A 27,678-nucleotide genomic window follows, 5' to 3' on the forward strand; every position below is an offset into this window, starting at 1 on the left:
TTACCTTCTGTACAACATACAAAAAGGTCAAGCTGTAAAGTACTTTATATGAAATACCTCAAAACTGTTGCTTCAGATCTAAACCTAAAGCCACATTTTTAGTACAGGACAAAGGGGTGTAAAACGTCAGTGCTTGCAAGGAGAAAAACAAAATAATTTTGCATATTTGACCAGTCCTGGCTATGCAAAGAATTGCTTCTTTAAGCAGTCATTTCCAAAAAAAAGTAATCTTTCTTTATGAAAGGCAGTTTCACAGTATACTAGTCCTAAAAGACCTAGTGCTGGTTTTTGTTTTTTTGCTGCTTCTCTCTTAAACTACTCTGTCTTGGTTTCATTTGTTCCATCCTCTACATGTTTTGGTACCACCATGCCCTCAAGTGAACTCTGTTTGATCCCTTAAAGAGCAAAAGCTGCCATCAGAAATTCCTGCAAATTTGCAACAGCCAAACAAGTCATAACATGTGAATAACTTAGGATGCAATGCTAAATACGCATTCTGAGAATAAATCCCATTGAACTTAGTAAGATTTATTTCTGAGTGAACAGGCTTAGGGTTTCTCTGTTAAGCAACACATAGTACAGAAGAGGACACTAAAAAAGTAGTGATTGTATCCAATTCCAAACTAATGAGTCTCACAACTTGGTGTAAAGCTGTGGTCTTCAGCCTTCTCAGACCCAGGACTGACTTTTAACCCTAACACTTCAGCTATTTAAATTATTTACCCTGTATGTCCAACTCTGTTCTCTTTTCCTTTAGAGTGACCAGATGCAAAGCAAGAAAGGGCTCCTGTAGTCTTAGCACTTGTGTAGATGAGGAATTTGGCATATGCAGCTTGCCATGTAGGAATGTTGGCATATGCACTTCATGTAGAAGTGAGAAAAGCTCCACTAGTTGAAACTCCCTTTTTCTACACAACTATTAAAGGTGCAGGAGCCCTGGTACAATTGGCATGTCGAGGCACAGCCACTTGGGGGTCTCAATCCACCAGTTGAAGAACACTGATGTAAAACTGGTAAATGGCCTGTGTTGTGTAGTAGTTAGAATGATAGATATGGACAGAGTAGTCCTGGGTTTAAATCCTTGCTGAGTCATAAATTTCAGTGGGTGAATTTGGACCAGTCATGGTTTCTCAGCCTACCTCATCTCACATGGTTGTTTGGAAGGTAAAAACTACCCATAAGAATCCTGGGCTCCTTGGAGGAAAGGTAGGTTTTAAATGTGAGAAATAAACACCACTTCTTTCCAGTACAGGTTTAACAGTGGAAAATCTGCCACTGAAGTTGGACTAAACTAGCAGATAATAATCATTTACAGGTTACGCAAACAGGTTATTTAATTTGTACTGTATACTCTGAATAGTTGATGATTGATATATTTGGTTTCTGTCTGTGCAAGAACGTTAGCTTTGGCTAAAATATCCACGTATTGCTAATGTCGCTACCTTCCCTTGTGTAAGATGTTTTCAAACTTTTCCACAGAGTCAAATAATTGAAAGTGTATCTTTAAGCCAATTTTCTGCTACAGTCTTTAATAAAGTTAAGATGTGAAAGATAGTGGATCATGTATACAGTTGCTTTTTCTATTCCTGGGTCTTTACCTTGCATTGGGGAGTGAAGAAGTCTCAGTTCAGGTTTAATTGGAGCCCCCTTCGCATGTTACTTGTGTGAAGAAATGCTCATGTACAGAGGGAAAGCCTATGTGTACAGGCTTTCCCAGGAACTGAAATCCTGCATGATCAGGGTTCCAGCTCTTAAGGAAGCCTACACACACTGAGGACTGCACATCTAGGCTCCCCCCAGCAGACATCCAGATGGCAGGGTTGGGAAAGCTGTGCGGTCTCTGGAGGTAGGCCGGCCATGTAGCCCCACTGCCCCTTGATTACATACGCACCCCTTAAGTAAAGCATGAAGAGAGCTCTTCTTCTAGAAGGAACTGTTCTGGGCCAGCTGTAAAGTGGCTCGAGCTACCTCAGGGAGGTAAAACAGCCTCTTGGTTTAGAGATGTATAATAATACAGGCAACAGATTCATGATAATGTCAGAATTATACATAATTCTGACATTATCATGAATCTGTTGCCTGTATTCAAGGTGGAACACTTGTAGAGTAGGATACACCTGTGTCGTGCAGTCCCTCTTCTAAATGAGGTATGCAACAATGAAGTGTCATCAAGGACATTAGGAATGTGAACCCCCTTTTGCAGATTTCTCAGTTGGACCAGGATGAAACCTAGAATTTGACTGCAGTGGGATTCTGTATGGCAGTGCTAAGGAAAAACTAAATGGGTGGTACTAACCTGCAATGGGTGCTACCCACAGAAGCATGCTTGTACGGGGTAGTTTTTATCCCTGTACAAATGGCTTTAATCAAAAAGCTGCTAGTGCTGGCTGAGTTGGCTGTGGACAAGGGCAGGGCCTGATGCATGCAAAAATATCTTGGACAGGCTTTTGGCCTGTACCTTTTTGGGGGAGGACATATTCAAGATTCCACTCATAGGGTAATTGGTGTGAATGACACCAACAGACTGGAGGTTGACTGGCAACCACCCTGAATATTTTATTACACTGAAAATTAAGCCCCTTTCCCATTTTGCTCATATGGACCCCCAAATCACCCCTCTAATTCTGCTTCAGGTAAAATTCAGTAACAGATAGCAATAGACCCTTAGTCTGCTCTATTCCTTCTGGGTATTTTGGGTTTTCTCTCTTTCAGGACAGAGCCAGTACAGACAGAAGCCTGGATAGGTAGTGCATATTTCAGTTTGAAAATGTGCATGTTTAGCTACTTCTCCCTTTTTAAATACATGCAAGTGGAAATTATGAAGGACCCCTTGGGCTTTTAAATAAGCCGGTTAAAATATATCTATACAATTTAAATTGGAAGGTACAAGGTATGTATTTTTTACTCTGAATCAAGAAAGTGTTGGTAGATGCTCTTAAGGTATAATTTCAGCTATTTACATTCTGTGAGTAGTGGAGTTATATTTAATATTTAAACATACATATATATATATATATATAGCACAGAATTTCAAAATGTACAGTATTCTCAATGGCTTTGGATACAAAATAAATCCGCAGAGTCCCTTTCTGCCTTCAAGTAGAGGCAAAAGTATTTTAATTCTCCAGACCACAGTGCAGAGGTGGGCAGAGACTTGTGTAGCAGAGCAGGACCTATCCTTACCTCACAATGCTGGGCAAATAGAGTGGTAGGCAGGTGCAATAGTGGTTTTACATCTCATTAGGAGAGTCGCATGTGAATCCTAAATTGAAAGATGTTAACACTTGAACTCTACTTGTATCAAGCCAGAATGATTACATCTGAATACTTAGTCATTTTCTAGATTGCATATTACATTGCTCCTATAAGACAATCATATGTGAGCTGAACATTAGAAAATAAGTTGCCCCTTATAATATGTGAATGACTACCAAACTTCTGATTTCTCTTCACCACAACCCTTCCATGATACTTCCCTCCACGACAGGTTGACTCGCTCTTCCGTTGTCTACCAAGAAATTCCTTTTCTAGGACATTCCATTAGGACATCTTCCCTTATACTACTTCTAGTTATGTTGAGCATTCACAGCTCCTCCCCTGCTTTTAAGTGAGAGCTTTTGCTCATAATTTCTGTCCTATCTTACAGACATTTAGGGCCTTTGGATGATACTCTTCCTATATGGTAAAATCTTAACTTTTCAATACACTTTTAAAGGGTATAAGTGTTGTGTTCATTATAATTTATTCATAATATTTATATTCTGCTTCCTGCTCCAAGAGACTAACACATTTTTTAAAATAAAATACAATTTAAAAAAAAGAAAAATGCCAACCAGTCATTAGATAAAACAGATGTACAGAAGTCCTGGGGAGTAAGAAATCAGAACCTGGTCATGCCATAGGCAAGTTGGAATAAACAGTCTTTGTTTGACATCTAAATACCATCAAGAAGGTGACCAGCCAGATCTCTCAAGGCAGAAAGTTACACAGCCTGGGTTCTGCAACAGAAAAAGCCCTCTCCCACTGCCCATCAACTGCACCTATGCCAGCAGAGGGACATAGAGCAGGGCCTCCTATGACAATATGGGTGAACAGGATAATGTAGGAGGAGATGTTCTTTTAAACACTCAGGTCATAAGCAACACTTTGAACTGAACTTGGAAGTGGACCAGAAGCCAGTGAAGCTGGTACAATAATCTACGTGTGTATGCCTCAAGTAATGTATCCATAATGAAAAAGGAAAACTGTTTCAACTTCAGATTGGTGTCATGCACTACAAGAGAGCAGTAAATTTGATATACAGTTCTAGAGAGCCTACTGGAACTGTATGTCAAATTTATTGCTCTCACGCATTTCCTAGTTAGGCCTTAGATGGGCCTAAAAATGTTAGAAATAGGGAAATTTCAGAGGCCTGCAGCCATATCCTGGCCCAGAGGAGCAGAATCCTGTCCATTCTCAGAAGCTGAGTAGGCCTAACACCTAGATGGGAGAATTCCCAGAGAAACATGTAGTCTGGTATTACTAAAATATGTGTTTCAATGTAGGCATTTCTGGTCTTGAAAACCAAAATTACTGATGCCCAGATTAGTGGAAATGCCAATTGAAACACAAATTCCTTGCATCTTTAAAAATCAAGGTATCTTACTAATAGTTTTTTTTAAAGATCCAATAAGAGGGGATATAACAGAGAGAGAGAGAGAACTGACTTTAACCTTTTGCAGAAAGAACTTTTTGTATGTGAATAGATTTTTCATCCTTTGAGACTTTTCTGGGAATTGGAGGCCATGATCCAAAGGTTTCCATATATGAGAGTGTAATGGCATACGATTTCCTTTCGTTTTACCGCATCAGCCTTCAGAGCCAAAGAGCCAAACTGCTGTTCTGTATAAAAGCTGATTGCCTTATCAGCTTGCAAATTATAGTGATGAAAACGGCAAAGAAAGCCTCAGTGGTATATGTAGTTCTCCTTTGTGGGCATATACAGCTGCTTTAGATTGGAACTACAGTAAGGGGTAAACTGTTTATGTAAATGTAGATTATCCTCCCCCAACCTGGTGCTTTCCAGATGTGTTGGTATACAGCTATGCTGGCCAAGGGATTCTGAGAGTTGTAGTCCAACACATCTGGGGGGCACCTGTTTGGGGAAGGCTGGTATAAAGTATAGGTATTTTGTTGTAGAATTATATCGGTATCCAATGTTTATCATTTATGTCATTTGTGCAGTATGAATTATTTCTATAACTTGGGGCAGTTTTAACATTCCTGATCTCCTAATCATGACTAGGAGACAAAGAACTTGTATGGTTCCTCTGTCTCCTTCCTTCTGTCTCCTGTGAGAATTCCCCCTTTTCCATAGTTTACTTTAACACTGATGTAGTGTCACTAACCAAGACTGGCCTGACTGTTGCCACGCAAGTGTGCACTCCAGAACATGCCATGAGGCTGCACGTTGCAGGGGGAAAATTGGCAATAGCAAACAAACTGTCCTTAAAGGAAGAATGTCCACTGTCACTTATATTCTCATCAAAGAACCCCTACTGAGGACCACCATTATTAATTTAAAATGTTTTAAATTGTCTCTTCAGTTTTGATTATCAAAAGAGCTACAGATGGATTTCCGAAATATTAACAGTGATGTAAAAGATTGTTTCTTTGAAGGGCAGTATAAACTTGCAGGTGATTTCATCCTGTAGCATCTTGGGGTATTTTTTTAAGTGGCTGATTTTATTGATCTGCCTAGATAACTAAGCATCATGGTGATCTTTGTTTGTTTTCAAGACACTTAAAGGATGTCTTTTTCTTCAAAGGACCTAACCACATGCCTATGCAAGGACCTGGACCGAACCAGCTCAATATGACAAACAGTTCCATGAACATGCCTTCAAGTACACATGGGTCCATGGGAGGTTATAATCATTCAGTGCCATCTTCTCAAAGCATGCCTGGACAGAATCAGATGACAATGAGCCAAGGGCAGCCTATGGCCAACTATGGTCCCAGGCCAAATATAAGCATGCCACCAAATCAAGGTAAATGAAGATCTGTCTTGTCTCTCTTCTGTTAAATAGAGAATATTACCAAAGGTAAGTCTTTCAAAAAGTTTCTAAATAAATTACAGGGTGCTTACATATGCTCTTATGCAGGATTGGCTAGTATTAAATCTATTTCTGTACTAACAACTTTCCTCTTTATCACTAAATGCTAAGAAATCACCCTTGAAGTACTGAAACACAGAATGTTATTAGTAACAATAGAATGATTTTTTAAAATGTTTAATGGTTTCTACAGTAGAATTGCATGCATAGGATACTAGGATACCAGAAGAACTGGCTCTTCCCGTGTGAGACTTCCTGAGCATTCAGGTTGTTGCAGGAGGATCTGTTCTGCATCCTGCCACCATTAGAAGTTTGGTGGGTATACTAGATAGGGCCTTCTCAATAGTTGTGTCCAGACTTTGCAACACTATGTCCCCCATAATCTGTTTTTATCCCTCCCTGATGACATTCCATTCCCATGCAAATGGTTTTTACTGTGCCAAGTGTAAGCCTCTTTGGGCATTGCTGTATGTAATGGAAAGCCGAGATACAAATGTTTTTAGCGCATACATACTACATAACCTTTATCTTCTGCCAACACTAATCTAAGCACTTCACAGAGCACAGAGACTAGCATCAAATATTGGCTCATTTTTCCTGTTATTTCCCCCACCCCAGGCCACCATTTCTGCAGAGAACTATAAACTTTGTAGGAAAAAAGGGGAAGAACTACAGCATGCAGATACTGGATGTCTCTCATGCAGTTTGAGCATCTTGCATTGCTTGCTGTAGACCTGCCTAGTTTCAGTGTGAAACCTTGTCCATGCTCACATGATGCATAGACTGGGGTTCACTTTGAACTAAACTAAATACCTCTGCATTGTGAGTAGCCTGATCCAGTTATTCAGAAGGTTCCTCCAAAGGCATTCATGCTTACTTAGGCAGTACTTAGATTTGGCCTGAAGAAGGTTAGTGAGTAGTTTTGGTAGGCAAGAAGTTATGAAAAGCACAGTGGTGAAGATGAACAGGGTCTTACTAACCAAAAATGTCTGGCTCCCAGCACACTGCCCCTCCTCCAAAGAGTGGGTTCTGTTCCTGATCTCACACTGCACCTCCAGAACTCAGGACAAGGAAAATCCTCTGCTCCCCTCCCTAGCTCCAAGGCTGGGGAGAGGGAAGCTGTCATTTACCTAGGGAGGCAGTGGGCTCTCCCACACTGGAGGCGTTCAAGATGAAGCTGGACAGCCACTTGCCAGGGATGCTTTGACTTGGATTCCTGCATTGAGCAGGGGGTTGGACTCGATGGCCTTGTATGTCCCTTCCAGCCCTACTATTCTATGATTCTATGATTTCTACAATTGTGCTGTTTTTCCAAGTGCTTGAAGTGTCTCACAAGTGCAGCAGAAAAGTCTTAGCCCTCCTCTCTAGCATTAAGCTGGAGGGGGGGGATGGACACCATGTTGGGCTGTGCTTCTGAGGTGCTCCAAGCTCTTGAAAACACAGCAACGAAATCACAACCCCCAACCTTCTTCCTGTGCTGGGAATGGGGGCACAATTGCCCCTGCCAGTTGCACTTTGAGAATTACTGGAATACCTCTAGTATCAGAAGCAGCAAGTCTCTGTGCTACCTCCAGTATCAGAGGCAGTAAGCCTATGTACACCAATTACTGGGGAACATGGGTGGGAGGGTGCTGTTGCAGTCATGTCCTGCTTGTGGGTTTCTTGTCGAAAGCTGGTCACCCACTGTGTGAACAGAATGCTGGACTAGATGGACCTTTGGTCTGATCCAGCATGTCTCCTCTTATGTTATGTTCCTTGTCCCCCCTCTAGCTCCAAGGTCAGGAGGAAGACTAGGGTTTGTCATGCTCTCCATAGGGTGATGAAACACTTACTGTGGCAAGTGGAATTGTTGGCCCCACAGGACTAATGACATACCTTAATGATATGCTCTTGGTTTATAAAAGAACATTAGAAAGCAGGTAGAATAGTAGCTAGATGCAGAAGGGAAGAGCTTGGGAAAGGGCATTTGTTTTTGGCATGGGATGACCTCAAAACCACCACCACCCCTCCAGATATTTGAGAACATTCTGACTTCTGAGGACTAAGAGCATAAAAATGATATTAAAAACGAAGTAATAGTTAAAATACACACAGGAGTTATTCCTTGTAGATGTTGTGGGAGCTTCTTGTTTTAATCTATTTTATTAGCAGATTTTAGTCTTGTGCTTCTGTGATATTACCAGGTAAAGAATTATTTGTGCAGCAGTCTATATTTGCTAGATTCCAATACCTAAAATAGTTTGCTTAGTTAAAAATTCGCTAGTGGTGCACTTTTCATTGTAAAAATCGTTAACAAGATGTTCTGCCGTTTTCTAACAGGCTAAAAAATTATCAGGTTAGTTGCCTCAGTTAATGGCTTTCTTTCTGCTTTCAAAATGTTATCTTTGATATACTTCAAGTGTTATATTATTTTTGAATAATAGGTGGTCCCATATGAAGTCTGATTCTCCTCAGTGATATTTCTTGGATATTTATTCAAAATCATGTTTGGTTCTATTGAAAAACAGTTCATTTGTTGATTTTACTATTCAAAGTGCAGGGGACAAAAATGTTGCCATAGAAGTTAACTTTACAGAATATAATACTCAAGCACTGAGATTAAAAACCATTTGTGTTCAAGTGTACCACAAAGCATGCATGCCATAAGATTGTTTTCTTTGCAATGAAAAAAGAAAAAAATGTTTCAAGGTGTTTATTAGGAATTGAGCTGTGTTCTCTAAAAGGAGAGTTGATTTCCATTCCGTACTTGCTGAACATGTCTGAACAGTTTCTTTTGATCAGGTCAGTTAGAGTTAAAAGCAAGAACACAGATTTTGTGACCAGCCATTTAAATCATGGCATTCTTTAATAGGCCAGTTTGCACAACACAGCCGGGCCATTGTGGGTTATTTAACTCCCAGTGAACTGCTGGGTGTGTGCAGCCACTGTTTTGAATATACAATCCCCAATCAGGGCGGTTGGGGTGTGTGCCGTGTCGTGCAAACCTGGCCACCGAGGATTATTTGAGGGTTAAACAACCCTCGTATACCCTGCTACTATTTGAGGCTTATGCAAGGGTTGTTTAACCCTCGAATATCTCACAGTAGCCAGGTTCACATGACACAGTGCAACCTCCAGTCAGGGGTTGCATATTCAAAACTGCAGCAGCACACACTGCGGCTCACTATGGGTTATTTAAGCTGCAATAAACTGCTATGTCATGCAAACTGGGTCAGTCTGTAGTTAGGAAAAGTAGAGTTGGCACAGTGCTATGGTTATAACAAAGAGAGAAGATACTTGTGATAAGTTGGCAGGTTTTCATGCAGGGGATCCTTGAGCAGGCTTAGACACCCATTAAAGCAAATACTAGTTTTATTCTTGAGAGAAATTGATTGTAGTCTTCAAATTTCTACATTAAATTAGGTCAGTTGAAGTCAATAAAACTCTTTTGGAATATCTTCAGCATCTGTCAGATTGTCCTTCCACTTGAAAAAGTTCTGTGCTGTTTCCAAAATGCCTCCCATTTATCAGCTCTCATGTTCTGCATGTCAGCCCTACTTTTTTGTGCATCTTGTAGAAAGAGATTTTAAACACTCCATTTATTTGTGTTATTTATAGTTTCAGTTTGTCTTCAGTGTAGGTTATAACAAAATAGGAAGTTTAAAAGTTGTGATTTTTTTTTCTCATTGTAGGCCCAATGATGCACCAGCAGCCGCCTTCTCAACAGTACAACATGCCTCAGGGAGGTGGACAGCATTATCAGGGACAGCAGCCACCAATGGGAATGATGGGCCAAGTTAACCAAGGAAACCATATGATGGGACAGAGGCAAATTCCTCCATACAGGCCACCACAGCAAGGTAAGATTAGAGATTGCATATTTTAAACTTCAACTCATTAACATACAAGAAGAACTTGCAACTTTGTTTATCTCCAACTAGTATGACCTGCAACAAAATGTTGCAGTGTGGAATGCTCAGGATTCTGGCTACTCCATTCCCATTCCCCCCGCCTGCCCGGTTTTTGGTTCTCCCTCTCCCCTAAACAGTCAATATTCTGTGCAAATTGAGCTCAGCCCTCATTCTGTTTCGTGTTTTTTCACCTTTAGAGTGTGTTTTTTAAAATGTTTTTGTACTTCTGGAGACCTTTGGGCTCCCCTAAGCCTGCAGATATTTCCCTCTTATGTGTGGATGGTGCTGTTTTGGCTACAAAAGACTGACACTCAGATATTTGAGATTATTATTAATATAATTCTATTGATATTCCTATATACTTCCTGTATTTCTTTATATCAACTTTTCAGATAAGTTCAAAAAAGCTACTAGTGTGCAAATGTGTTTTTTTACTTGTCAACCAGCCTATACTCCGTTAGTCATTTCATGCCTAGAAGAGCTAATTTTTGTAAATCTTCCCTGCCTCAGCACTTGGAGGCAAATCTTGCTTGCCACCAGCACCCTGACAAGTGGCTGTTTACAAGCCATGGCTATTTACAAGCCTGTACTATTACGTTTTCCCAAAAATAGTACTTGAAGAAAGAAAAAGTCACTAGTATGAATCTAAATGTTGAAATTTATATTTTTCTATCTCTTTCTTTGTAAGAGAGAAACAAATATTTATATATATATTGTGTGTATGTTTTTGAAATTTATATTCACATCCTCTTGGGGTTTTAATGCAGTCAAGTTGCTATATGTAATACATATATGTGTAGTCACAAAGCATTAAGTATGCTTTCCGATACACAGTGACATGGGTGGGGGAAGTCTATAGATGAGGGCTGTTTCTCTTAGCAAACTGAGAAATTAGTGAGCGTGGTAACGGAGAAAATAAGTTATTTACATATTGACTGGTTGTGGTTTTTCAGGCCCACCACAGCAGTACTCAGGCCAGGAAGACTATTATGGGGACCAATACAGTCATGGTGGACAAGGTCCTCCAGAAGGCATGAACCAGCAATATTACCCTGATGGTAATCTCTCATAATGTTAACTTTCCCATTTTACACACCTGCCCATTACTAGTTACACACAACTTTGGGATGAACAATTTTTAGTAACTGCTCACTAGAACACGTCTTATATTTACTAAAGCTTGCTAGTTCAGTCATTTGGAACGCAAAAGATAACTTTATTTTACAGCTCACTCAAAGTACAACGATTGTAACTTCACTTATACAACTATGATAAAGAATCCCCTTCTTTGGCTGTAAATATAGGAAATTCTTCACTGTATGTAGGACAGCTTATGCAGTCATGTAATATGTCTGCTGATAATACTATTTTGCTTATAAAAAGACATTTTAAAACTGAGATTATAGTTATTACATTGATACTAAGAGCCCTTAACAAAATGACCAATATGCTTTTGAAAGTAGTTGTTGTTTTCTGTCTTTTTTTAAGAATGTGACAAGCTATGCCTGCAATAACATATTGCATAACGGTAGATAAATTTTTCCTTTAGCATTCTTAGGATTCTCCAAACCATATAATTTTGGGGGGATTTAGTGCATTGCAAGGGTTTGCAAAATCAGGTTTGTTGAATTGCAAAGTTGATTCACTTAAATAAGAGATCCTTATAATTTATAGAATATAGGGAGGTGTAAAGATGCTGCTCAGAAAATTAGGGTTTTTTAAATTTACATTTTAGATATGGTAAAAAGGACCAACTAAACATATTCTGATGGATTCATGGCTACTGTAAGAGCCAGCGTTACATTTTGTATATTAGTTTGTGAAGTTCAGGGTGCATGGTAGATTACCTACTTGCAAAGTAATCCTTATTTTGTAGCGACTGTTTGTTGCAAATTAATTGTGTATGTGTGTTTTTAAAATGTGTTCAAGTTGGTTTTGCCAAGTTTTAAACTACCCATTTGCCATTGGCCACCATCATGCTCATGATTTACTTAATTCACATATCACAAAATCAACCTTGAACATCCCGTGTGTTGAATCAATCCAGAACCAGTTTTGTGAAATGTAAGAGTATGGTAAGACTGAGCTGCACAAAAGCTAGCTTACAGACATTGTTAATCATTCTCAGAAATCATACTGTATCATACCTGGCTGCTTTATGTTATGCATAATAGAACACCAAAAACATAATTGTGATAACCTTAAGCTGTGGCTTAGGTAATTTGTGCAGACGTTTTCTAAAGCTTACTTGCAGCTAGACAAATCATGGGGATCCACCAAGTTCTGTAATTTGGGGCAAATATATGCTGTTCAACAGTCAACATGCAAAACATGATCTACAAATTATGTCAGTAATTATAAAATGGCTTTCTTTAATAAGCAGGAAAGTAACACGACATAGAGATATACTGTAAACAAAACTAATCATGAATGTGCAGTTGAGTAAAATGTGTGATGCCCATGATTAGGAAAATAAGGGATTAATAAACAGAAAATTGTCATACTGTTCTTGTGATCAAATGTAGTGCCCTTTTTAACAAAAAAAAAAAAAACATTAATTCTGACTGTGCCCAAGAATACATAATGAACTAGAATTTTAATTTGCAAGTGGACCTATGCAAGATACTAAAGCCAACATCAGGTCAACTGGATCCTAATGGCAGCTGTCATAGCATTTACTGGTTATGCTAATATGGCAAAGGGGAATTTGAAAGGAAATATGTTCTTTCTCTTATAATAATAAAAAAATCTGAATGTTTTTGGGGAAAGGATCCATATTAATTTTTAAATAGATATTTCATACAAAAATTGTATAAAAGTTGTTTGGAAGTTCATTGAGCTTTACTTGTAGTTCACACTGCTTTTAGCAGCATATGCTTTTGAATTGGAAATCAGTAGAACAGGTGTCCAGCAAAGTATGATAATTGGTTTCTTTGTTCATTCTAATTAAATTCAGGTTATTTACATGTGAAAGGCCTAAATGCTTTCATTTTTTAAAAAAGTACTTTTCCCCCTAACAAAGATTAGCAGAAGTTCAAGACTGTTTTTCACTGTGATGTTGCAAAAACTACTTCATTCGCTGATTTTTTCCCCCTGTCACATGTTAATTTAATATGAAAGGAAATCCTATTGGTAAATCCTTCTAATTCAGTTTGAAGGTTCGTTTAATGTGTTTCCAGCTGACACTGATTTTTTCAGTAAGATGAAATCTTTTTAGGGTTTTCACTCAGAGGCCATTAACGTTTCTTCCTGTCTCTTGTCGAATTGATGTAGGTCATAGTGATTACGGTTATCAGCAACCGTCGTATCCTGAACAAGGCTACGATAGGCCTTATGAGGATTCCTCCCAACATTACTACGAAGGAGGTATCTATATACCTTCACACACATGTGCGCACATACATACCTTTTCCTCTCCCCTTCCACAAAGGAACAAATTCTTGCACAACATAACTTGTTTCCTGCCCATGCAAAGCTCTTGTAGACTACTAGTTGCTGGCTGTTGAGATTTGCAGGGAACTTGAAGCATTCAAAATAGTTTCTTGCAAACATCTAAACTTATAACCTTAAATTTGTCATTTCTAACAGCAGTAAAATGACTAAAACACTTAGCATTTTTTTTTCCAATCGTATCTTTTTATTTGAACATAAACCCATTGGTCCAGTTGTATATTTTTTGTGTATGCATACATACAAATATAGTGCCATTAGGACACAGCTTGCTGATTTGTGTAGCTAGTCTGTGCTCTGTAGCTGTCTTTAATTTTGTCCTTTTTTTCATTTAGCATAGTCATGGCCTTATCAAGTTATGGCATCACGTTCCAGTAAACTTAGTGCTCGTTTGGCAGAGATGCTGAAAATGCTGCAGTTTAGCCTTGCAAAATCTGACTTTAACTGCAGTTTGTTTGGCCGAATTCTTCTGTTTTGTTTTGTTTTGTTCAGTTTTTGAGATCAAGACTGCATTTTCATTTTGTTTTTGTGGTGTTCGCTGTGCATCTTAAAAGGAAAGAAAAATAGAACCAGAGAAAGTGCCTTTAATTGTTTTTGCTTAACCTCATGTTTCAGGAAACTCGCAATACACTCAACAGCAAGATGCATACCAAGCACCACCTCAGCAGCAAGGCTATCAACAGCAACAGTACCCAGGTCAGCAGGGTTACCCTGGACAACAACAAGGTTATGGTAAGTAATGGAAGCTGAGTTTGTGTGGGAAACCTAGATGTCGACCAGGATGGTCTACCAACCTCATTTTTGTATCCTCAAACCTCCATGTTAAAACTTCAAAAAAAAAAATAACAAAACCAGTTTGATTACTTGCCGCCACTCCAATTAGGTTATCATACTTTTCTTTTGGTCCTTTAAATGCCTGTTTACCAGGAGCATGCAGCACAACAGAGCGTTTATGCATATGGATAAGACACATAAGGTTCACATCCAGGCAGTTTAGAATATGATGAATAAATATATGTTGGTAAATTAAGTCACTTGAAATTCAAAACAATAAAATAAGATTTCTAAAATCTTTCTGGAGTCCACACTTGCATTGCCTACAGGTTCTAAGAACCAAAGTCCATTTCCAAAGCTGGATGCAAGGCCCTGGGAGGCAGTTGGCATTCCCCAAACATATGTCCAGTCAGATAATAAAAACAACAGCAAACAAGAATTTACCCTGTAGCAAAAGATCCTCTACAGCCAAAAGAAACTTTCAGGTAACTTTAGTCCTGTCCTTTAAAGGAAAACCTTCAATATTGGGGAAATGGGGAAGACCCACATCTTGCAACATGGACTAATCAATGGGTGAGTTTGCACGACATGACAACCCATCCTGCGAATAAGCTGCATAGTGTGGGTTGTTCACAGAACAAGCCACGGTGTGCATGACAGATGATCAGGTTTACCATGGGTTGTTCTCTCCCTCCTTCCCTCTTGGTTTTCCACCCAGTTTCCCAGGGTCCTGCATGGCAGAACCCATCTTGTCTGCCCATCCTGCCCCTCTCCCCACTCTGATCGCCCTTTCGTTCCCCAACTTAAAAAAATAATCAGCCCCTTGAATTTGTGTGAATGGGGGCATGCGTGTGTGTGTGTGTGTGTGCGCGTGTGTGTGTGTGTGTGTATATATATATATATATATATATATTATATATATATATATATATATATATAGGCACTTGTGGCTGTTAATAGCCTTGCCTTGTCAATGCCCTTGTATGTTTCAGCTGTCAAAGGAAAGCAGTATGAAACATACAAGGAAAGTAACAAGACAATACTGCTTATATGCTAAATTGACGGCCATTGACAGTGGCAGGTCGGGAAAAGGAGACAAGGTCGCCCACTTACCAAGATGATCCCCAGGGTTTTAAGTGTTAGGCTGACACTTGTGGGTGCCCTGCTTCCATGCAGACTTCCCCGAGTGTCCAGCAAGTCCTTTTAAGAGAGACCTAGGGTCCACCCCCTTTTTGTGGCTCCTGTTCAGAGCAGTTACTGCGAATCGGAGCCATGAAAAGGGGGTGGACCCTAGAAGACCGGCTAATAATAATAAATTACGGCTCCATTTGCGCAAATTCTGAGGGCTGAAATTGTTTAAAAAGGGATTGGCAAACAAGTGACAGCCCCTCCAAGGTGCCATTTGGGCATTGTTGGAGGGGCTGTCACTGACAAGGAGAGGTTGAGGTGGCTCAAGTGGAAGCCATCAGGAAGAGCAGCAGGGGGTTTTGCTGCTTTTGCTGAACAACTCTGTACCTGGGCACTGCAAACCAAGATGGGTTGGCTCTGCTGGGTTTGGATGATACACCAACCCACCACGGATAAAACAACTCCTGCAGCAAGCCGTGGGTTATCAGGGTGGCTTGTTGCCCTCAAACAAGCCACCCTGCGGGAAGCGGTGCAAGTCAGACAACACGACAGCCCACCATGGCTTGTTTCAAATGATAGCCCACAATGGGGGTGTCATAAGAACCTACTCAGTGCCTTGACTGACAGCAAAAATTGGGGGTTATGAATAGCCTTTCAGGTCCATGCTAATTCAAATTATTGGGGAGGTTGGGATGACCATGGCAGAAACTGGGAAACTCCCCTAGTCTATTGCATAATTTCAGCCTTTAATTAGGCAAGATGGAAAGCTGGGGAAGGGATTTTGTTGTCTACTTAGCAAACAAAGGGCCTTTTCAAACATAATGTTAAACTGTGGTTAATGTTACATTCATGAGTCTCAGACCTGTGCACTCCTCCCTCCCCTCTCATTCTCTGGTGTGGCCACATGGAGGAGATTGGAAACTTTCACTGCTGGTTTTGAATTCGTTCGTGCTCCCTGCTATGTCTGAATTTTGGGAAACTGGTAAAAGTCTGTAATTGAACAAGCCAGGTTCCAACAATGACTTATGATCCTAGCTTGTTCATTAACCAGTGTCCTCACATTCAGACATAATGGGAACTCTGGTTAGTTTAAAAGTGGGGGTGGATGCATTTGATTTCTTTGTGGCCACGCCAGAGGAAGAAAAGGGAGGAAGGAACATCTGAACTCACATTAGCATTACATTTGAACAAGGCAAAGAATGCACGTGGTCATCAAGACTGACTCCATTGCTGTTTGCCTACAAAAATGATGTTTAGCACTTCTAAAATGGAAGCCACTAACGTCAAGTTATGCAAAGCTTAGCAAGTATGGGTTTTATCCACTGTAGTGTTTACACAAGAACGCTCAAGTAAGGGAAATTCCCGATACTCTCCTTCCCACTGCAGTCCTTTGTACCCTTGAACAGCCTCTTGGGCTTGAGAAATCCTCAAGGGATTTAGGATGGGGATCTACAGGGGGAGGAAAGAATTGGCAGCAGGGGAGTGGGTAGAGGCAGCTTGCACGAGTGGCGCTCCCACATGCGCAAGTTGTCTCTGTCCAATTACCCTTCTCCCACTGCAGCTCCCCTGCCCCACATCCCAGGCCTCAGGCTTTTAGATGGCTACAGTGGGGAGGAGAAGATGGAGAATTCCCTGTGTGTGAACATCTTTTCACTTGCTGCATTGAATATCACTCAGTGTTAATAATTAAATTAGGCTGCCTCAGTGATACCAAAGCTAAAAAATATATATTTAAAAGGTCTTGGAGTGTGGGATGCTGCTGCAAAAGGCCAATACTACCTTGGGCTCAACTTAGATAGTATTAATAGTGTGTCCACTATAGTAAGCATTGGCTAGAATCCAAAGACTGCACAACTAGTTTATTATTGATTCATTGATTTAGAGTATTTTTATCCCACTCCTCAGCCAAAAAGGTTCCTGAAGTAGCTTTCAAATGATCAATCAAAGAAGACAGTCCCTGCCCACAGGTTTACAATCTAAAAGACATGACACACAAAGAAAAGGAATAGGGAGGGAAGAGGGGAAAATTAAGTCTTTCAGCAGGGCTCTTAGAATGGCCCTGCTTCCCCCTCTCATCTCCTACAATACAGCCTGCTGGAGATGACAGTTGACGGGGAAGGAGCCTTCATGGAGGTTTCTTCAGCAGGGCTGATGGAATTTGCTTGCTTATCCCTCCCATCTCCCTCAGCACAGCTAAAGAGCGCTGTGCGGCCCAAAAGTTTTCAGCTTATGTTCCTTGAATACCAGTATCCCACCTCCTCCTGCCTTGCTATATGCTTATGGGCCACATGCAGCAAACCACTATGGAGGTGTAGAATGGACAAAGTTAACTTGTTTTTCCCCTTTCTTCCCCGCCCTTTTTTGCAGTGCGGGCAGAGTGCGGCCTGCATTGGGTCCAGGGGGTGGGGATTTGGCCCGTGGAGTGCTTGAAGTTGGCCACCCCTGCTGTATACCAATCCACTTTTGAACAGATGGGACTTCTAAAAGCAGTTTATGATCCGGCATTAGGGTCTATTGTTCAAAGACAAGAAGTCAAATATTCCATTGAGTATGCCAAAGCCCTCAAGTGCACCTAAATGGATCCTGGCTATTGGAGTTTTCTTCTAACCCCTAGTTAATTCAGTTGCATTATGATAAAGTAGTTGACCACTGAAGTGATATCCTGAGCAAGACAAGTGGAACAAAGTGATAAAGATCTGCCTCCCCTCTGTAAAACCCTTGACTAACCCATTTGCTATTGTGCTGACAAGCTGTGTTCTGTGTTTGACCTAGGTTTGTTGTAAAACTTGATTTTAGCCTTAAATGTACAGTTTCTCACTGCTGGATAGCAACCTAGACAGTATGCTATACTTAAACCAAGGCCAGAGTTCCAGCTGAAATAATTGAAGCTGAAAAACATTGAAGCTGAGTTCTAGATATTTTCTCAGAGAATATACATTGACCTGTTTCACATGTAATGACAGACCATGGTTTAATTAAACATGGTTTGTTGAATTGTGGGTTGCCATTACATACAAACCTGGAACTATGTGTTAACTATGGGTTGTTAACCACGAACATCCCACAGAGAGAACCTATGGTTTGTTGTTTGGTCGTGAACTGTGTGTTGTTTAAACCATGGATTGTCATTACATGTGAACCCAGAATCATAGGTTGTTCATGGGGTGTTTCACCAGGCTACCGAGGCAGCAGGCAAGAGTGTAAAAAAACCAAACAGCCTCTTTACCTGCCGGTATTGCAATGCTGCAGAGGCAATTGGGATATAAGGACGGAGCGGGTAGAAATGTGAAGGCTCAGAAAAAAACCCAGAAAAATTTGTGCACACATCCCCTCCAGGGGGTTTGTTTTTTCCAAGGCCTGTTTTTGTTTTTTTCCAAAAAACTGGAAAAATTGAACAGCTTTGGATTATGAAATATTTTCTTTTATAATTTAAGAGAGGGTATTTATATATTGTTACCCAGGCTTTCCTCCACCCAAAATGATTTCTAAAATTATGTAATAAGAACACTGTTATAGAAAGACTAGAGATGTAAAATGTCTGGAAATAATGAAACCATGCGGAGGAAAAGCTTTTTTAATCATCTCTGTAAGATTCCCAGCATAGTTATTTCTTTCATTCCTTATTAAAATTATTGATCTAAAATGTTTGGTACATTAAATGTAAAAGTATAGTTTATTCTGACAAATTACAAATTTACTAACTGAGTTTACTTTTAATTTTTAAAAAATATAATGATAATTTTATGAGCAAACCAAGTTATACATTTATTATTCATTCAGTTTATAACCCACCTATATACAAATACTCTAGGTGGCATATAAAGTTAAAAACAATTTAACGAAAAATCCAACAGTAAAAACGCAGCATAAAAACAGTATTTAACAGTCAACAAATAAAATAACTTTAGAAACAGAAAAGCTGCTTTATGTTCCTAAAACAGCTGTCCCCAACCTGGTGCCCTCTAGATGTCTTTGACTACGATGCCCAGCATTCCTGACCATTGGCCATGCTGCCTGAGGCTGATGGGAGTTGGTCCAAAATACCTGGAGGGCACCAGGTTGGGGAAGGCTGTCCTAAAGCAACAAAGTGCTTTAGATCTGTAAAGAAAGCTTAAAAAAGCATATTGCTTAATTTTCAATTTTTCCCAAAATTTCTGTTTTCTGAAAACCCCTGGGAAAAAACGGGTTTTTTCCATAGCTTCAAAATTTCTGGAATTTTTACATCTCTAGGAGCAGGTGAAGGAGGGAAATAAAACAACCCAGGGACTGAGAAAACAAACCCTGGGTAAGGCAACAAACCATGATTTTAATACACAATGGGTTAGTGTTACGTGTGAACCAAGCCAGTGTGTTTTGCACTTGAGGCATTTTTCTGTTAATATTCCTATATCTCAAAAAGGGTAATTAAACGTGATCCTATATGATGGTACTCTGGTGTCTGAATTACTGCAGCTTTAACACACTTGTTAACTATTTTAGTTGAACAACACCACAAAAAGCAAACAGCATTATCTCTGGGTGGGGCAAAGGGCAAAGAGGTTGTGGAGAGTATCATTGTATTTTACCAGTACAAGGTGACAAATGTGTTATAGAACCATGGTATGTAAGAAATATGCTTCCCAGTGGTGGAGCAAGTTAAGTTTATATCTTCATAAATACACTTAGTTATATATGAGAGTTCCCCTACTGTTTTTTAGATATTCATAGCTCTTTTAGTTTAATTGGATCCCACAGAGTCTTTAGAGGAAGCATCAAAGTATTTGGACACCAGATCCCAATTGCTCTGTTCTAATGTTTCTCCCAATTGTAGAACAAAGGGATTCCACCATCAAAAGGTATCAAGAAGGCAGGTAGAGTGGAAAGGGGCAGCTAAGGTTTGAAAAGAGTTTCTTCACTTGTCTTTGGTAGGCATCTCCCTGGTAGGCTCACACACACAATCTCACTCACAGCCTGCCAGAAAGCGAAAACAGCAGGGTGTATTTACTAAAACAAAAAAGGCAGTGTGTGTTGTACTTCTACCCAGTGCTTTAACAGAGGGACGTGATTATTATTTGGCCCTGTTAAGTCTATGAGCTCTGCTTTAAAAGCTGGTCCTGTTTGTAAAGCAAGCAAGATAAGCATTTTGCAAATGAAAAAAAAAAACTGATATAAAGTGACTTGTACTGAATAAATCTTGATATAGGAGATTATTCTTAGAACTCCATAGTTATAATATTACACAATGAACTGTTCTGAACCTCATTTACCTGCTTCAGGGAAATAAAAGGATAGGTGATGATGCTTTGTTTCTGCCTTCGTAGCTTTAATATTTGAATTGTTCCACTATTGTTCCATAAAATATTTTAGGTCCCTCACAAAGTACTCCAGGACCTCAATATTCCAATTATCCCCAAGGGCAAGGCCAACAGTATGGAGGATATAGACCAACACAGCCTGGTCCCCCACAACCACCACAACAGAGGCCTTATGGATATGACCAGGTACAGTTTTTTTAACTTCCTGTTTTTTGTTTTATTTTTTACAGTTTCAGCATTAGATTTTTGAATTTCATATGCATACTATAATAGCTTCAAAATATTAAAGAAAATCAAGCACCAAATATATGCAAGTTTACAGTTACATTACTATGAACATTCTACTTATAACCTGTTTGTTCCTTCATAATTATAGAGGACTATTCTGAAGGTGTTGAAGCTTAGTGAATTTATTGACAGTCATACTCTGAAAGCAATTTTAAGAGTTAGTGTTACTGTACTATACTGGATACAGAGAGCTTCGGCTATTGGGCGGTATAGAAATGAAATAAATAAATAACTAAATAAATAAAATACTCAGCTGTGTAATTTGGTATTTAGCTCTTTGTCCCATGTTGTATCCAGATTGATGAAGTTCAACACTTCTATGGAAGCTGCCCTTCTGGCTCTCTGGCTCTTGCATTTTAGGCCCAGAAAACAGAACCAGAAGGTGGAGCTCAGCCTTTTTATTTATTTTTAAAAACATTTTTAGGCAGCTTTTCAAAAAGCACTCAAAGTGGCTTACGTTAAAAAAAATCACAACAGTAATTAAAACAGCCAATATATGTGCGAGAGAAATTAGCCAAGTGCAGTTGAAATTAAAGATGTTTTACAGCCCTTGTAAAAAGTGAGCAAAAAAAAGTATCTCCTCACTACAGTAGGCAACCTTTTCCAGAGTCTAGGGGCTACAGTGGTAAAGGCCCTTATCCTAGCTGATGGTACTCTGATCTGACATAGAGAAGGCATACAGAGCAAGGTCTCCTTTCCTGATTGCAGCTAGTGCATGGGCTTATAGAGGAAGAGTTGGTGTTCCTTTGGAATGTGGGTCCTGGGCCGTACAGTAAAAGTCAAAGTTATAGTATTATGTGCTGAGTTTCTCAGCTGGGGAAATGCAGTAGTAGTATAGTATTTATCTTGTATATAAACACTCTGTCATTTCTAGCAAAATCTTAAAAGAAAAAGAGGATGCACACATGCATACAGAGAACTGTACTGGGGGTGGGCAGGGAGGAAAGGAAAACTAGGATGGAACATGGATCATCTAGTCAGTCAAGCAAACTACCAGAAACCCTCTTTTAAGAGCAGTACCTTTCCATATCTGAATGTGCAGAAGAGACCTTATCTGACTTGAACGGATAAAGGAGTGCTTCTTACCCCTATCCCCTTGTGATTGGTGTCTCTGCATCAGGGATGGCCCTTGCTGGGAAATCAGACCTTTTTTGGGCTCGCCAGATTCCTTGGAGCCCCTGGGTTGGCTTGCATTTGCTAACCGAGCTGGGGGCTTGTTCCCAAACTCTGGGAACATTCATAGTTTTTTTTCTCTTAAAATCAGTATTTATGCAAGTTGTGGCCACAAGTTGCACAAGTTATGCAAATTTTGTGCCAGCTTGCACATATTACAGTTGAAATCTGCATAGCTTATGCAGATTGCAGGTGCAACGTGCATGCCAATTTTGAGGGGGGGGACACACTCTAAAATCGTGAGCTGGCCCAACTCAATACAGATCAAGTCAGTGAGATAGAGTCTGGGGGGCCGAGCTGCTGAAAGCTTGGTGAACTTGACCCCCCAGCTGGATTCTTCCAACATCTCTACTCTGCATATACATCTCTGCATCTCCCCCCCCCCCCCCAATAAATATGAATATGGAGCTGAACCTCTGTGGAAAGAAATTTCTGGAAGTGTTGCTGGTTAGTGTGCTGTAGCAAAACAAAGTCCTATAGCACTGTAAATACTATGCTATTATACATTTGTTAGTCTTTACAGGACTCTTTTACTGAAAGGAAGATAACTCTATGCACTGGTTCCATAACAGATGAATCCCTTCTATTTGTCCCTTACATATTCCTGGTGTGACCTGTCATTCTTTTAAAATGTAATCTATACTAAACGACATTACTTTCTCATTACTTCAAGATACCAAAGTCACTTTGCAGTTTTATATTACATGTATAGTAGAATATAAGGAGTTAACTGTTTAATTGGTAATTACCTGCTAATAAAAAATTGACTCCCTCCTGCTTTCCAGTTTAACCCCTAAAATTAGCTGCAGTTATATTCATAATCCCTAGTTCCCAGCATTTGAGGTGGGCCTCTCTAAGGACACATGGGTAGTACCTACAGGGAATTGTGATCTCACCCAATTCAGTGTACTGTATGTTCACTTGAAATCCATACCTGTTGTCAACACAATAGTATGGCCCTTTGCCCTGGAGGAGAAGCTAACAGGAAGTGGTGGTAACATTTTTCAATGGCCCAGTGCATTCAGGTATTAACAGCTGACCATAGCAAGGTGAAGTTATTTGTTCTAGACATTAAAAGCCAAATCTGGTAGAAAATATATCTCCTTTGTATATGCTTTTCCCTTCATTGCTTCCTGGTTCTTGCTGTTGGAAAACCTCCAGGTGGATAATAAACAAAATAAGGCTATATTTTATATTAGAATGGGAAATCGAGGAAAGATGTCCCCTCAATTTCCCATTCTAATATAATGGTAGCCTCCATTATATGGAGGCAGCCATTATATGGTAGCCTCCATCAGCAAGCTGGTGTGTTCGCACGTGTGCTATACCTTGTTGAAGGATCAGCAGATATGCATTGCAAGCTCACTACACTGTTTCTGCTCCCCATACCTCTTACATTTACCCCATTATATTTCTGTCAGATGATCTAGAAAAGAGCACCAACACATGTGGTGTTCAGCATCATATCCCTAATGGAGGAATTCCAGTGGGCTATCCATATTTTTATTTTTGGATATTCCAGGGACACCTGCATCTTGATAACAGAAATTATCTGTATATTTCAGTCTCTTCAGACAGAGCTGTGCTATCTTGCAGGTCTGGATTGTGAATAGTGTATTTATTCATGCCACATCATATCGTAGAAGGTTTCTTATATTTGATCTCTTCACATACTATGTTTTCAGAATTCTAGTCTTCTAAGATTTGTTTACATGGAAAGATTTTTTTCTATTTTTACATTTTGTCACTATTACTAATGATACTGGATATATGGCAATGGTTACCCATACTCTGGTTACTTCCGTACTAGATTACTGCAGTATCTTGTATGTGGGGCTGCATTTGAAGACAGTTTAGAAACTGCAATTAGTTCAAAATTCAGCTCCTAGACTGCTATTTGGCCAGGCAAGGGGTTTATCTCTTGCCTATAGCTCTATTCAGGTAGTCATAAGAATGTGTGAGGATGCAAGCTGCGTAGGGGCTTGTGTGCGGGGCCTGCCCCCAATGTGCCCATGTGTGCCAGCCTCAACCTTCCCACATCAAGCAGGAAGGTCTGAAGGGGGATTCCAAATATATTCAACTGAAGGAGCTTAGAAGCTTTCTTTTGATTATGAACCCTGAATGTGAAGGGTTTCTGCTTGCAAGAAGATTCTAAGCACATCCAGCTGGATGCGCTTAGAATCTCCATTTAGACATTCCTGCTCAATGCAGGAAGTTCAAAGGTGGAGATGGGGTGGGGGGGCTGGCACATGGCAATATTTGAGGCAGTGCATGAGTGCCCTACACAGTTTGTGCTCTCTTCTGTGAATACCTGAATAGGGCTATTGTTGAAACAATTTCACTGGCTCTCAGTTCATTTTCAGACTAAATTCAAAATACTGGTTCTTGTTCCACTGCTGGCTCCCAGTCATCTCAAATGTAGCTCTCCACCCCTCTCTCTCTCTTTCCCTCTCTTGGCAGCAGCTGCTCACTCTTAGCAGGGGCTCTCCAGCTTTGCCTTGTTTGCTGTAGCAGTGGGCAGGCTGCTGTGATCTGGCATGCTGGAGGAGGCTTTAGGGCCTGTAAGGGGGGTGGGGGAGAGGAGAACACAGAGCAGAACAGAGAGCAATCAGCCAAATAGCTGTGGTGAGGAAGGAGCCCAAGAGGCAAAGAGCAGCATGATTGCCTAGCTGCTATAGTGCACTGTGTGGGTACTGGAAACAGAAGGGGAACTGAATGTGTGGGCGTGAGAGAGCAATGTGGACTTGTGTTGGGAGATTTTGCAACACTGAGTAGATCAGAGCATTCTCTCAGTGATGAGAAAACTATCCATCTCAATCCAAGGAGCAAGTGAGCATGTTGGAATTGGCCTACTTGCTGACTGAGTCCTGGGTTGGGCAACATGGAAAGGAAAGGGATGGAGAGGAGAGACCAGAAAAGGCCTCCAGCCAAGGCCAGTGAACAGCATTGCCACTTGACCCAAGTAGCCTAGTTGGCAGTGCATGGAGCCAAAGTAGTTTCTGCTTGAAAAATACTGAAGATCACCCCTACAGAGGTACTCCCCTGGTACTTATTGGACCGTCTTCTCCTGTGCCAGTCTACCATTCACTGAGGTTATTATCTGAGACTCTTATTGGGAGGGGGCACCTTCTGAGGTATGCCAGGGGGTCACCATGGAGAAAGCCTTGTGATGTCATCCTGCCTCTGGAGTGCCCTCTCCAGGAAGGCTCACTTGGTGCCTCCACTGTTATTTTGATGCTAGGCAATGGCCCTTTTATTTTCCCAGGTTTTTAACCTTTTAAGAAGGTGGGGTTAGTATTTGTACTTGGCTGTGCTGCTTTGAGGTTTTGTCTTCTGGGCTTTGCTACTGTTTTCCTATGTTTATATTTGTTATATTTTATACTGTGCTTTCATTTTAATCGTAAGCCACACTTGGAACACTAGTGTTGATTCTGTTGGAAGAGAGAGAAGAATTATTAGAAGCCTAAAGTTCTTCATTGCCACTATCAGTTTTAGGAAAAACTAGAGTAATTCCAAGTTTTAGATAACCAAGTTCATACTTGAAATTGTGAAATGAATCCGTGCTGCTATTATGTCAGCTTGAGAAGAAGTGAAAGTTCAAGGAAGTATACTAGCCTTATGCCTTTTAGATTTATATCTGGTGTGCTGTTTTGTTTTAGAAATATCAGGGCGCCACATTGTGTTTACTTTCCTTCTCTTTCCATTTTTAGGGACAATATGGAAACTACCAGCAATGAAAAATAATCCAGTATGATAATCAGTACCTGTTAGCAGCCGCATTGTCTTTTCATCACTGTGGACATCTCTTTTGAAGAGAATCTTCAATTCCATCTAGTTTGGAACAAGAGAAAAAAGAAAACCACATAATTGATAAATGGCTGTTTTGTGGTATATTGCCTGTCTGGGTTAGTTATAAGCAAAAGTGATAGTCTTTCTAAAACATTTTTGCATCTGTGCTCTAGATGGCAATATTGGACAGAAAATGCACTCACAATTTTGCAATGACCTTAGAACTGTACATCAAACAAACTGTTACAGACTGAAATGTGTGAACAGCATTGTATGTTTATGAAGGTTAAGGGAATGTAATATTTTTCCACAGATTCTTTTGTAAGGGGAAGGGGGAAATTTTTACAGCAGCAATATTTTATATATTATGTTTTTCATATGGAATATGCAAGGCAGTACACTACGCACTGGGCAGGTCAGAAACCCTTACAGATAGGAATTATAGATTGAAGCATGATACATTCTTCTTTGCGTTGGTCTCAGCGTTGGTCTCAGCGTTGTATGAGAAGGAGAGTTGTTCAGCATACGTTCTTGACAGACCCTTGTATGAAGAATTTATATCTCAACTATTTAAACAACAAGATGATCATGGACAATATGATGCAATCTAGTATAAAGAATTGAATTTGAAATACTTTGTGTGAAGCTATTTTGTAAAAATGGTTTCTAGCACTGGCAATTTTCTGTATTTTTTTTCCAGTAACAGGAAAATGTCTGAATTGAATTTGTAACAGTCTTGTAATGGTTTCACATAAATTAAGCTGTGATCTCTTTCTGATTGCAATGACAAGGAAATTGAAAAAGTGTTCATTTAACCTGGCTTAAATATACAAAGTATTTAAAAACAAAACATAGATAGGTTGACACATATTTTATTTCATAAGTGTATTTAACTTTTAGTAGTATAATTTCTATGTAACAAAAATAGTATAGAAGCTTTTGTAAAACACTTGTCTAAACTTTCTCATCTGAGAGTTAATATCTTTAAGAAGGAAGGCATTTGTTGTGTATGTCCATGTCTGTACTCCAAGAGACCAAGAGGAAGTTTTAGTGAGGTTTTTAAAAATGCCAAATTCTATCGAGAACTGCATTAATGCTTAACCAATATTGCATGTGAAATAGCCACTACTTGGATCAACAGCAGAGCCATAGAGAACACAAACCGTTCAAGACTCTCCTCCTGTTTTGTTTCAAGTGCATGACTGAATACTGTATTGCACAGGAATACATGCATTCAGACAGTCTTGGCAAATATTTGAAAGGATATAACTAAAAACAGCCCTGGAATACATACCTTTATTATGTGTTGCTATATTTTATCAGGAAGGTAGCATTTATGATAAGCTGTACCTGAATTAATAAGACATAAAAAGATGCATTCCTCCATAATTTTAAATGGAGAACAAATTTCTTCTTTTCCATTGGTTGCATATTAAAATCAAGTTTTAAACTGAAAACATGAGGAACATTGCTATGAATGAAATGCTTCTAGGTTCTGTGCCAATTTTCCGCCACTGTGTACTTCATTGCTATTTAAAACTACTCTATCCACTCTTTAACAGAAGAATAAATTATTTGTGATTTTAATTTCCTCATTTTCTCCTTTAAATTAGATCTCTATTGCTCTGGTATTTCATTTGGAGACTTTGCTACAGATTTTTATTTTGTATTAGTTGGTCCAGGAAAACCAAATTATATTTATTCTAGAACTTTATCAAAATTCTCTTCCCATAGCCAAGTTAATTAGAATTAACTGTTCAGTAATCAGCATGTTGTTGTGTGTGTAGGCTGTTTGTT

At 39.7% G+C, this 27,678-nt stretch overlaps 1 protein-coding gene across 17 annotated transcripts in view; it reads left to right on the plus strand.

Annotated features, from left to right (window-relative positions):
- Positions 1–27,468, plus strand: part of SS18 (SS18 subunit of BAF chromatin remodeling complex) — a 56,048-nt gene extending 28,580 nt beyond the window's left edge. For 7 of the 17 annotated variants that reach the window (XM_084849667.1, XM_084849665.1, XM_084849668.1 and 4 more), the window contains 6 exons: positions 5,808–6,029; positions 9,767–9,934; positions 10,939–11,043; positions 14,051–14,167; positions 20,684–20,817; positions 25,803–27,468. In XM_084849667.1, the coding sequence (XP_084705793.1) occupies positions 5,808–6,029; positions 9,767–9,934; positions 10,939–11,043; positions 14,051–14,167; positions 20,684–20,817; positions 25,803–25,829 (773 nt within the window). In that variant the 3' untranslated portion in view covers positions 25,830–27,468. Of the gene's footprint in view, positions 1–5,807; positions 6,030–9,766; positions 9,935–10,938; positions 11,044–13,258; positions 13,583–14,050; positions 14,260–20,683; positions 20,818–25,802 lie in introns of those variants that run through there. The other 10 variants (XM_084849658.1, XM_084849659.1, XM_084849656.1 and 7 more) reach the window with 4 other exon arrangements.
- Positions 27,469–27,678: the final 210 nt, after the last annotated feature.

This window comes from Heloderma suspectum, chromosome 4 (assembly GCF_057233095.1).
Source record: "Heloderma suspectum isolate Gila_16-S chromosome 4, 16-S_ref, whole genome shotgun sequence".
Lineage (NCBI taxonomy): Eukaryota > Metazoa > Chordata > Lepidosauria > Squamata > Helodermatidae > Heloderma > Heloderma suspectum.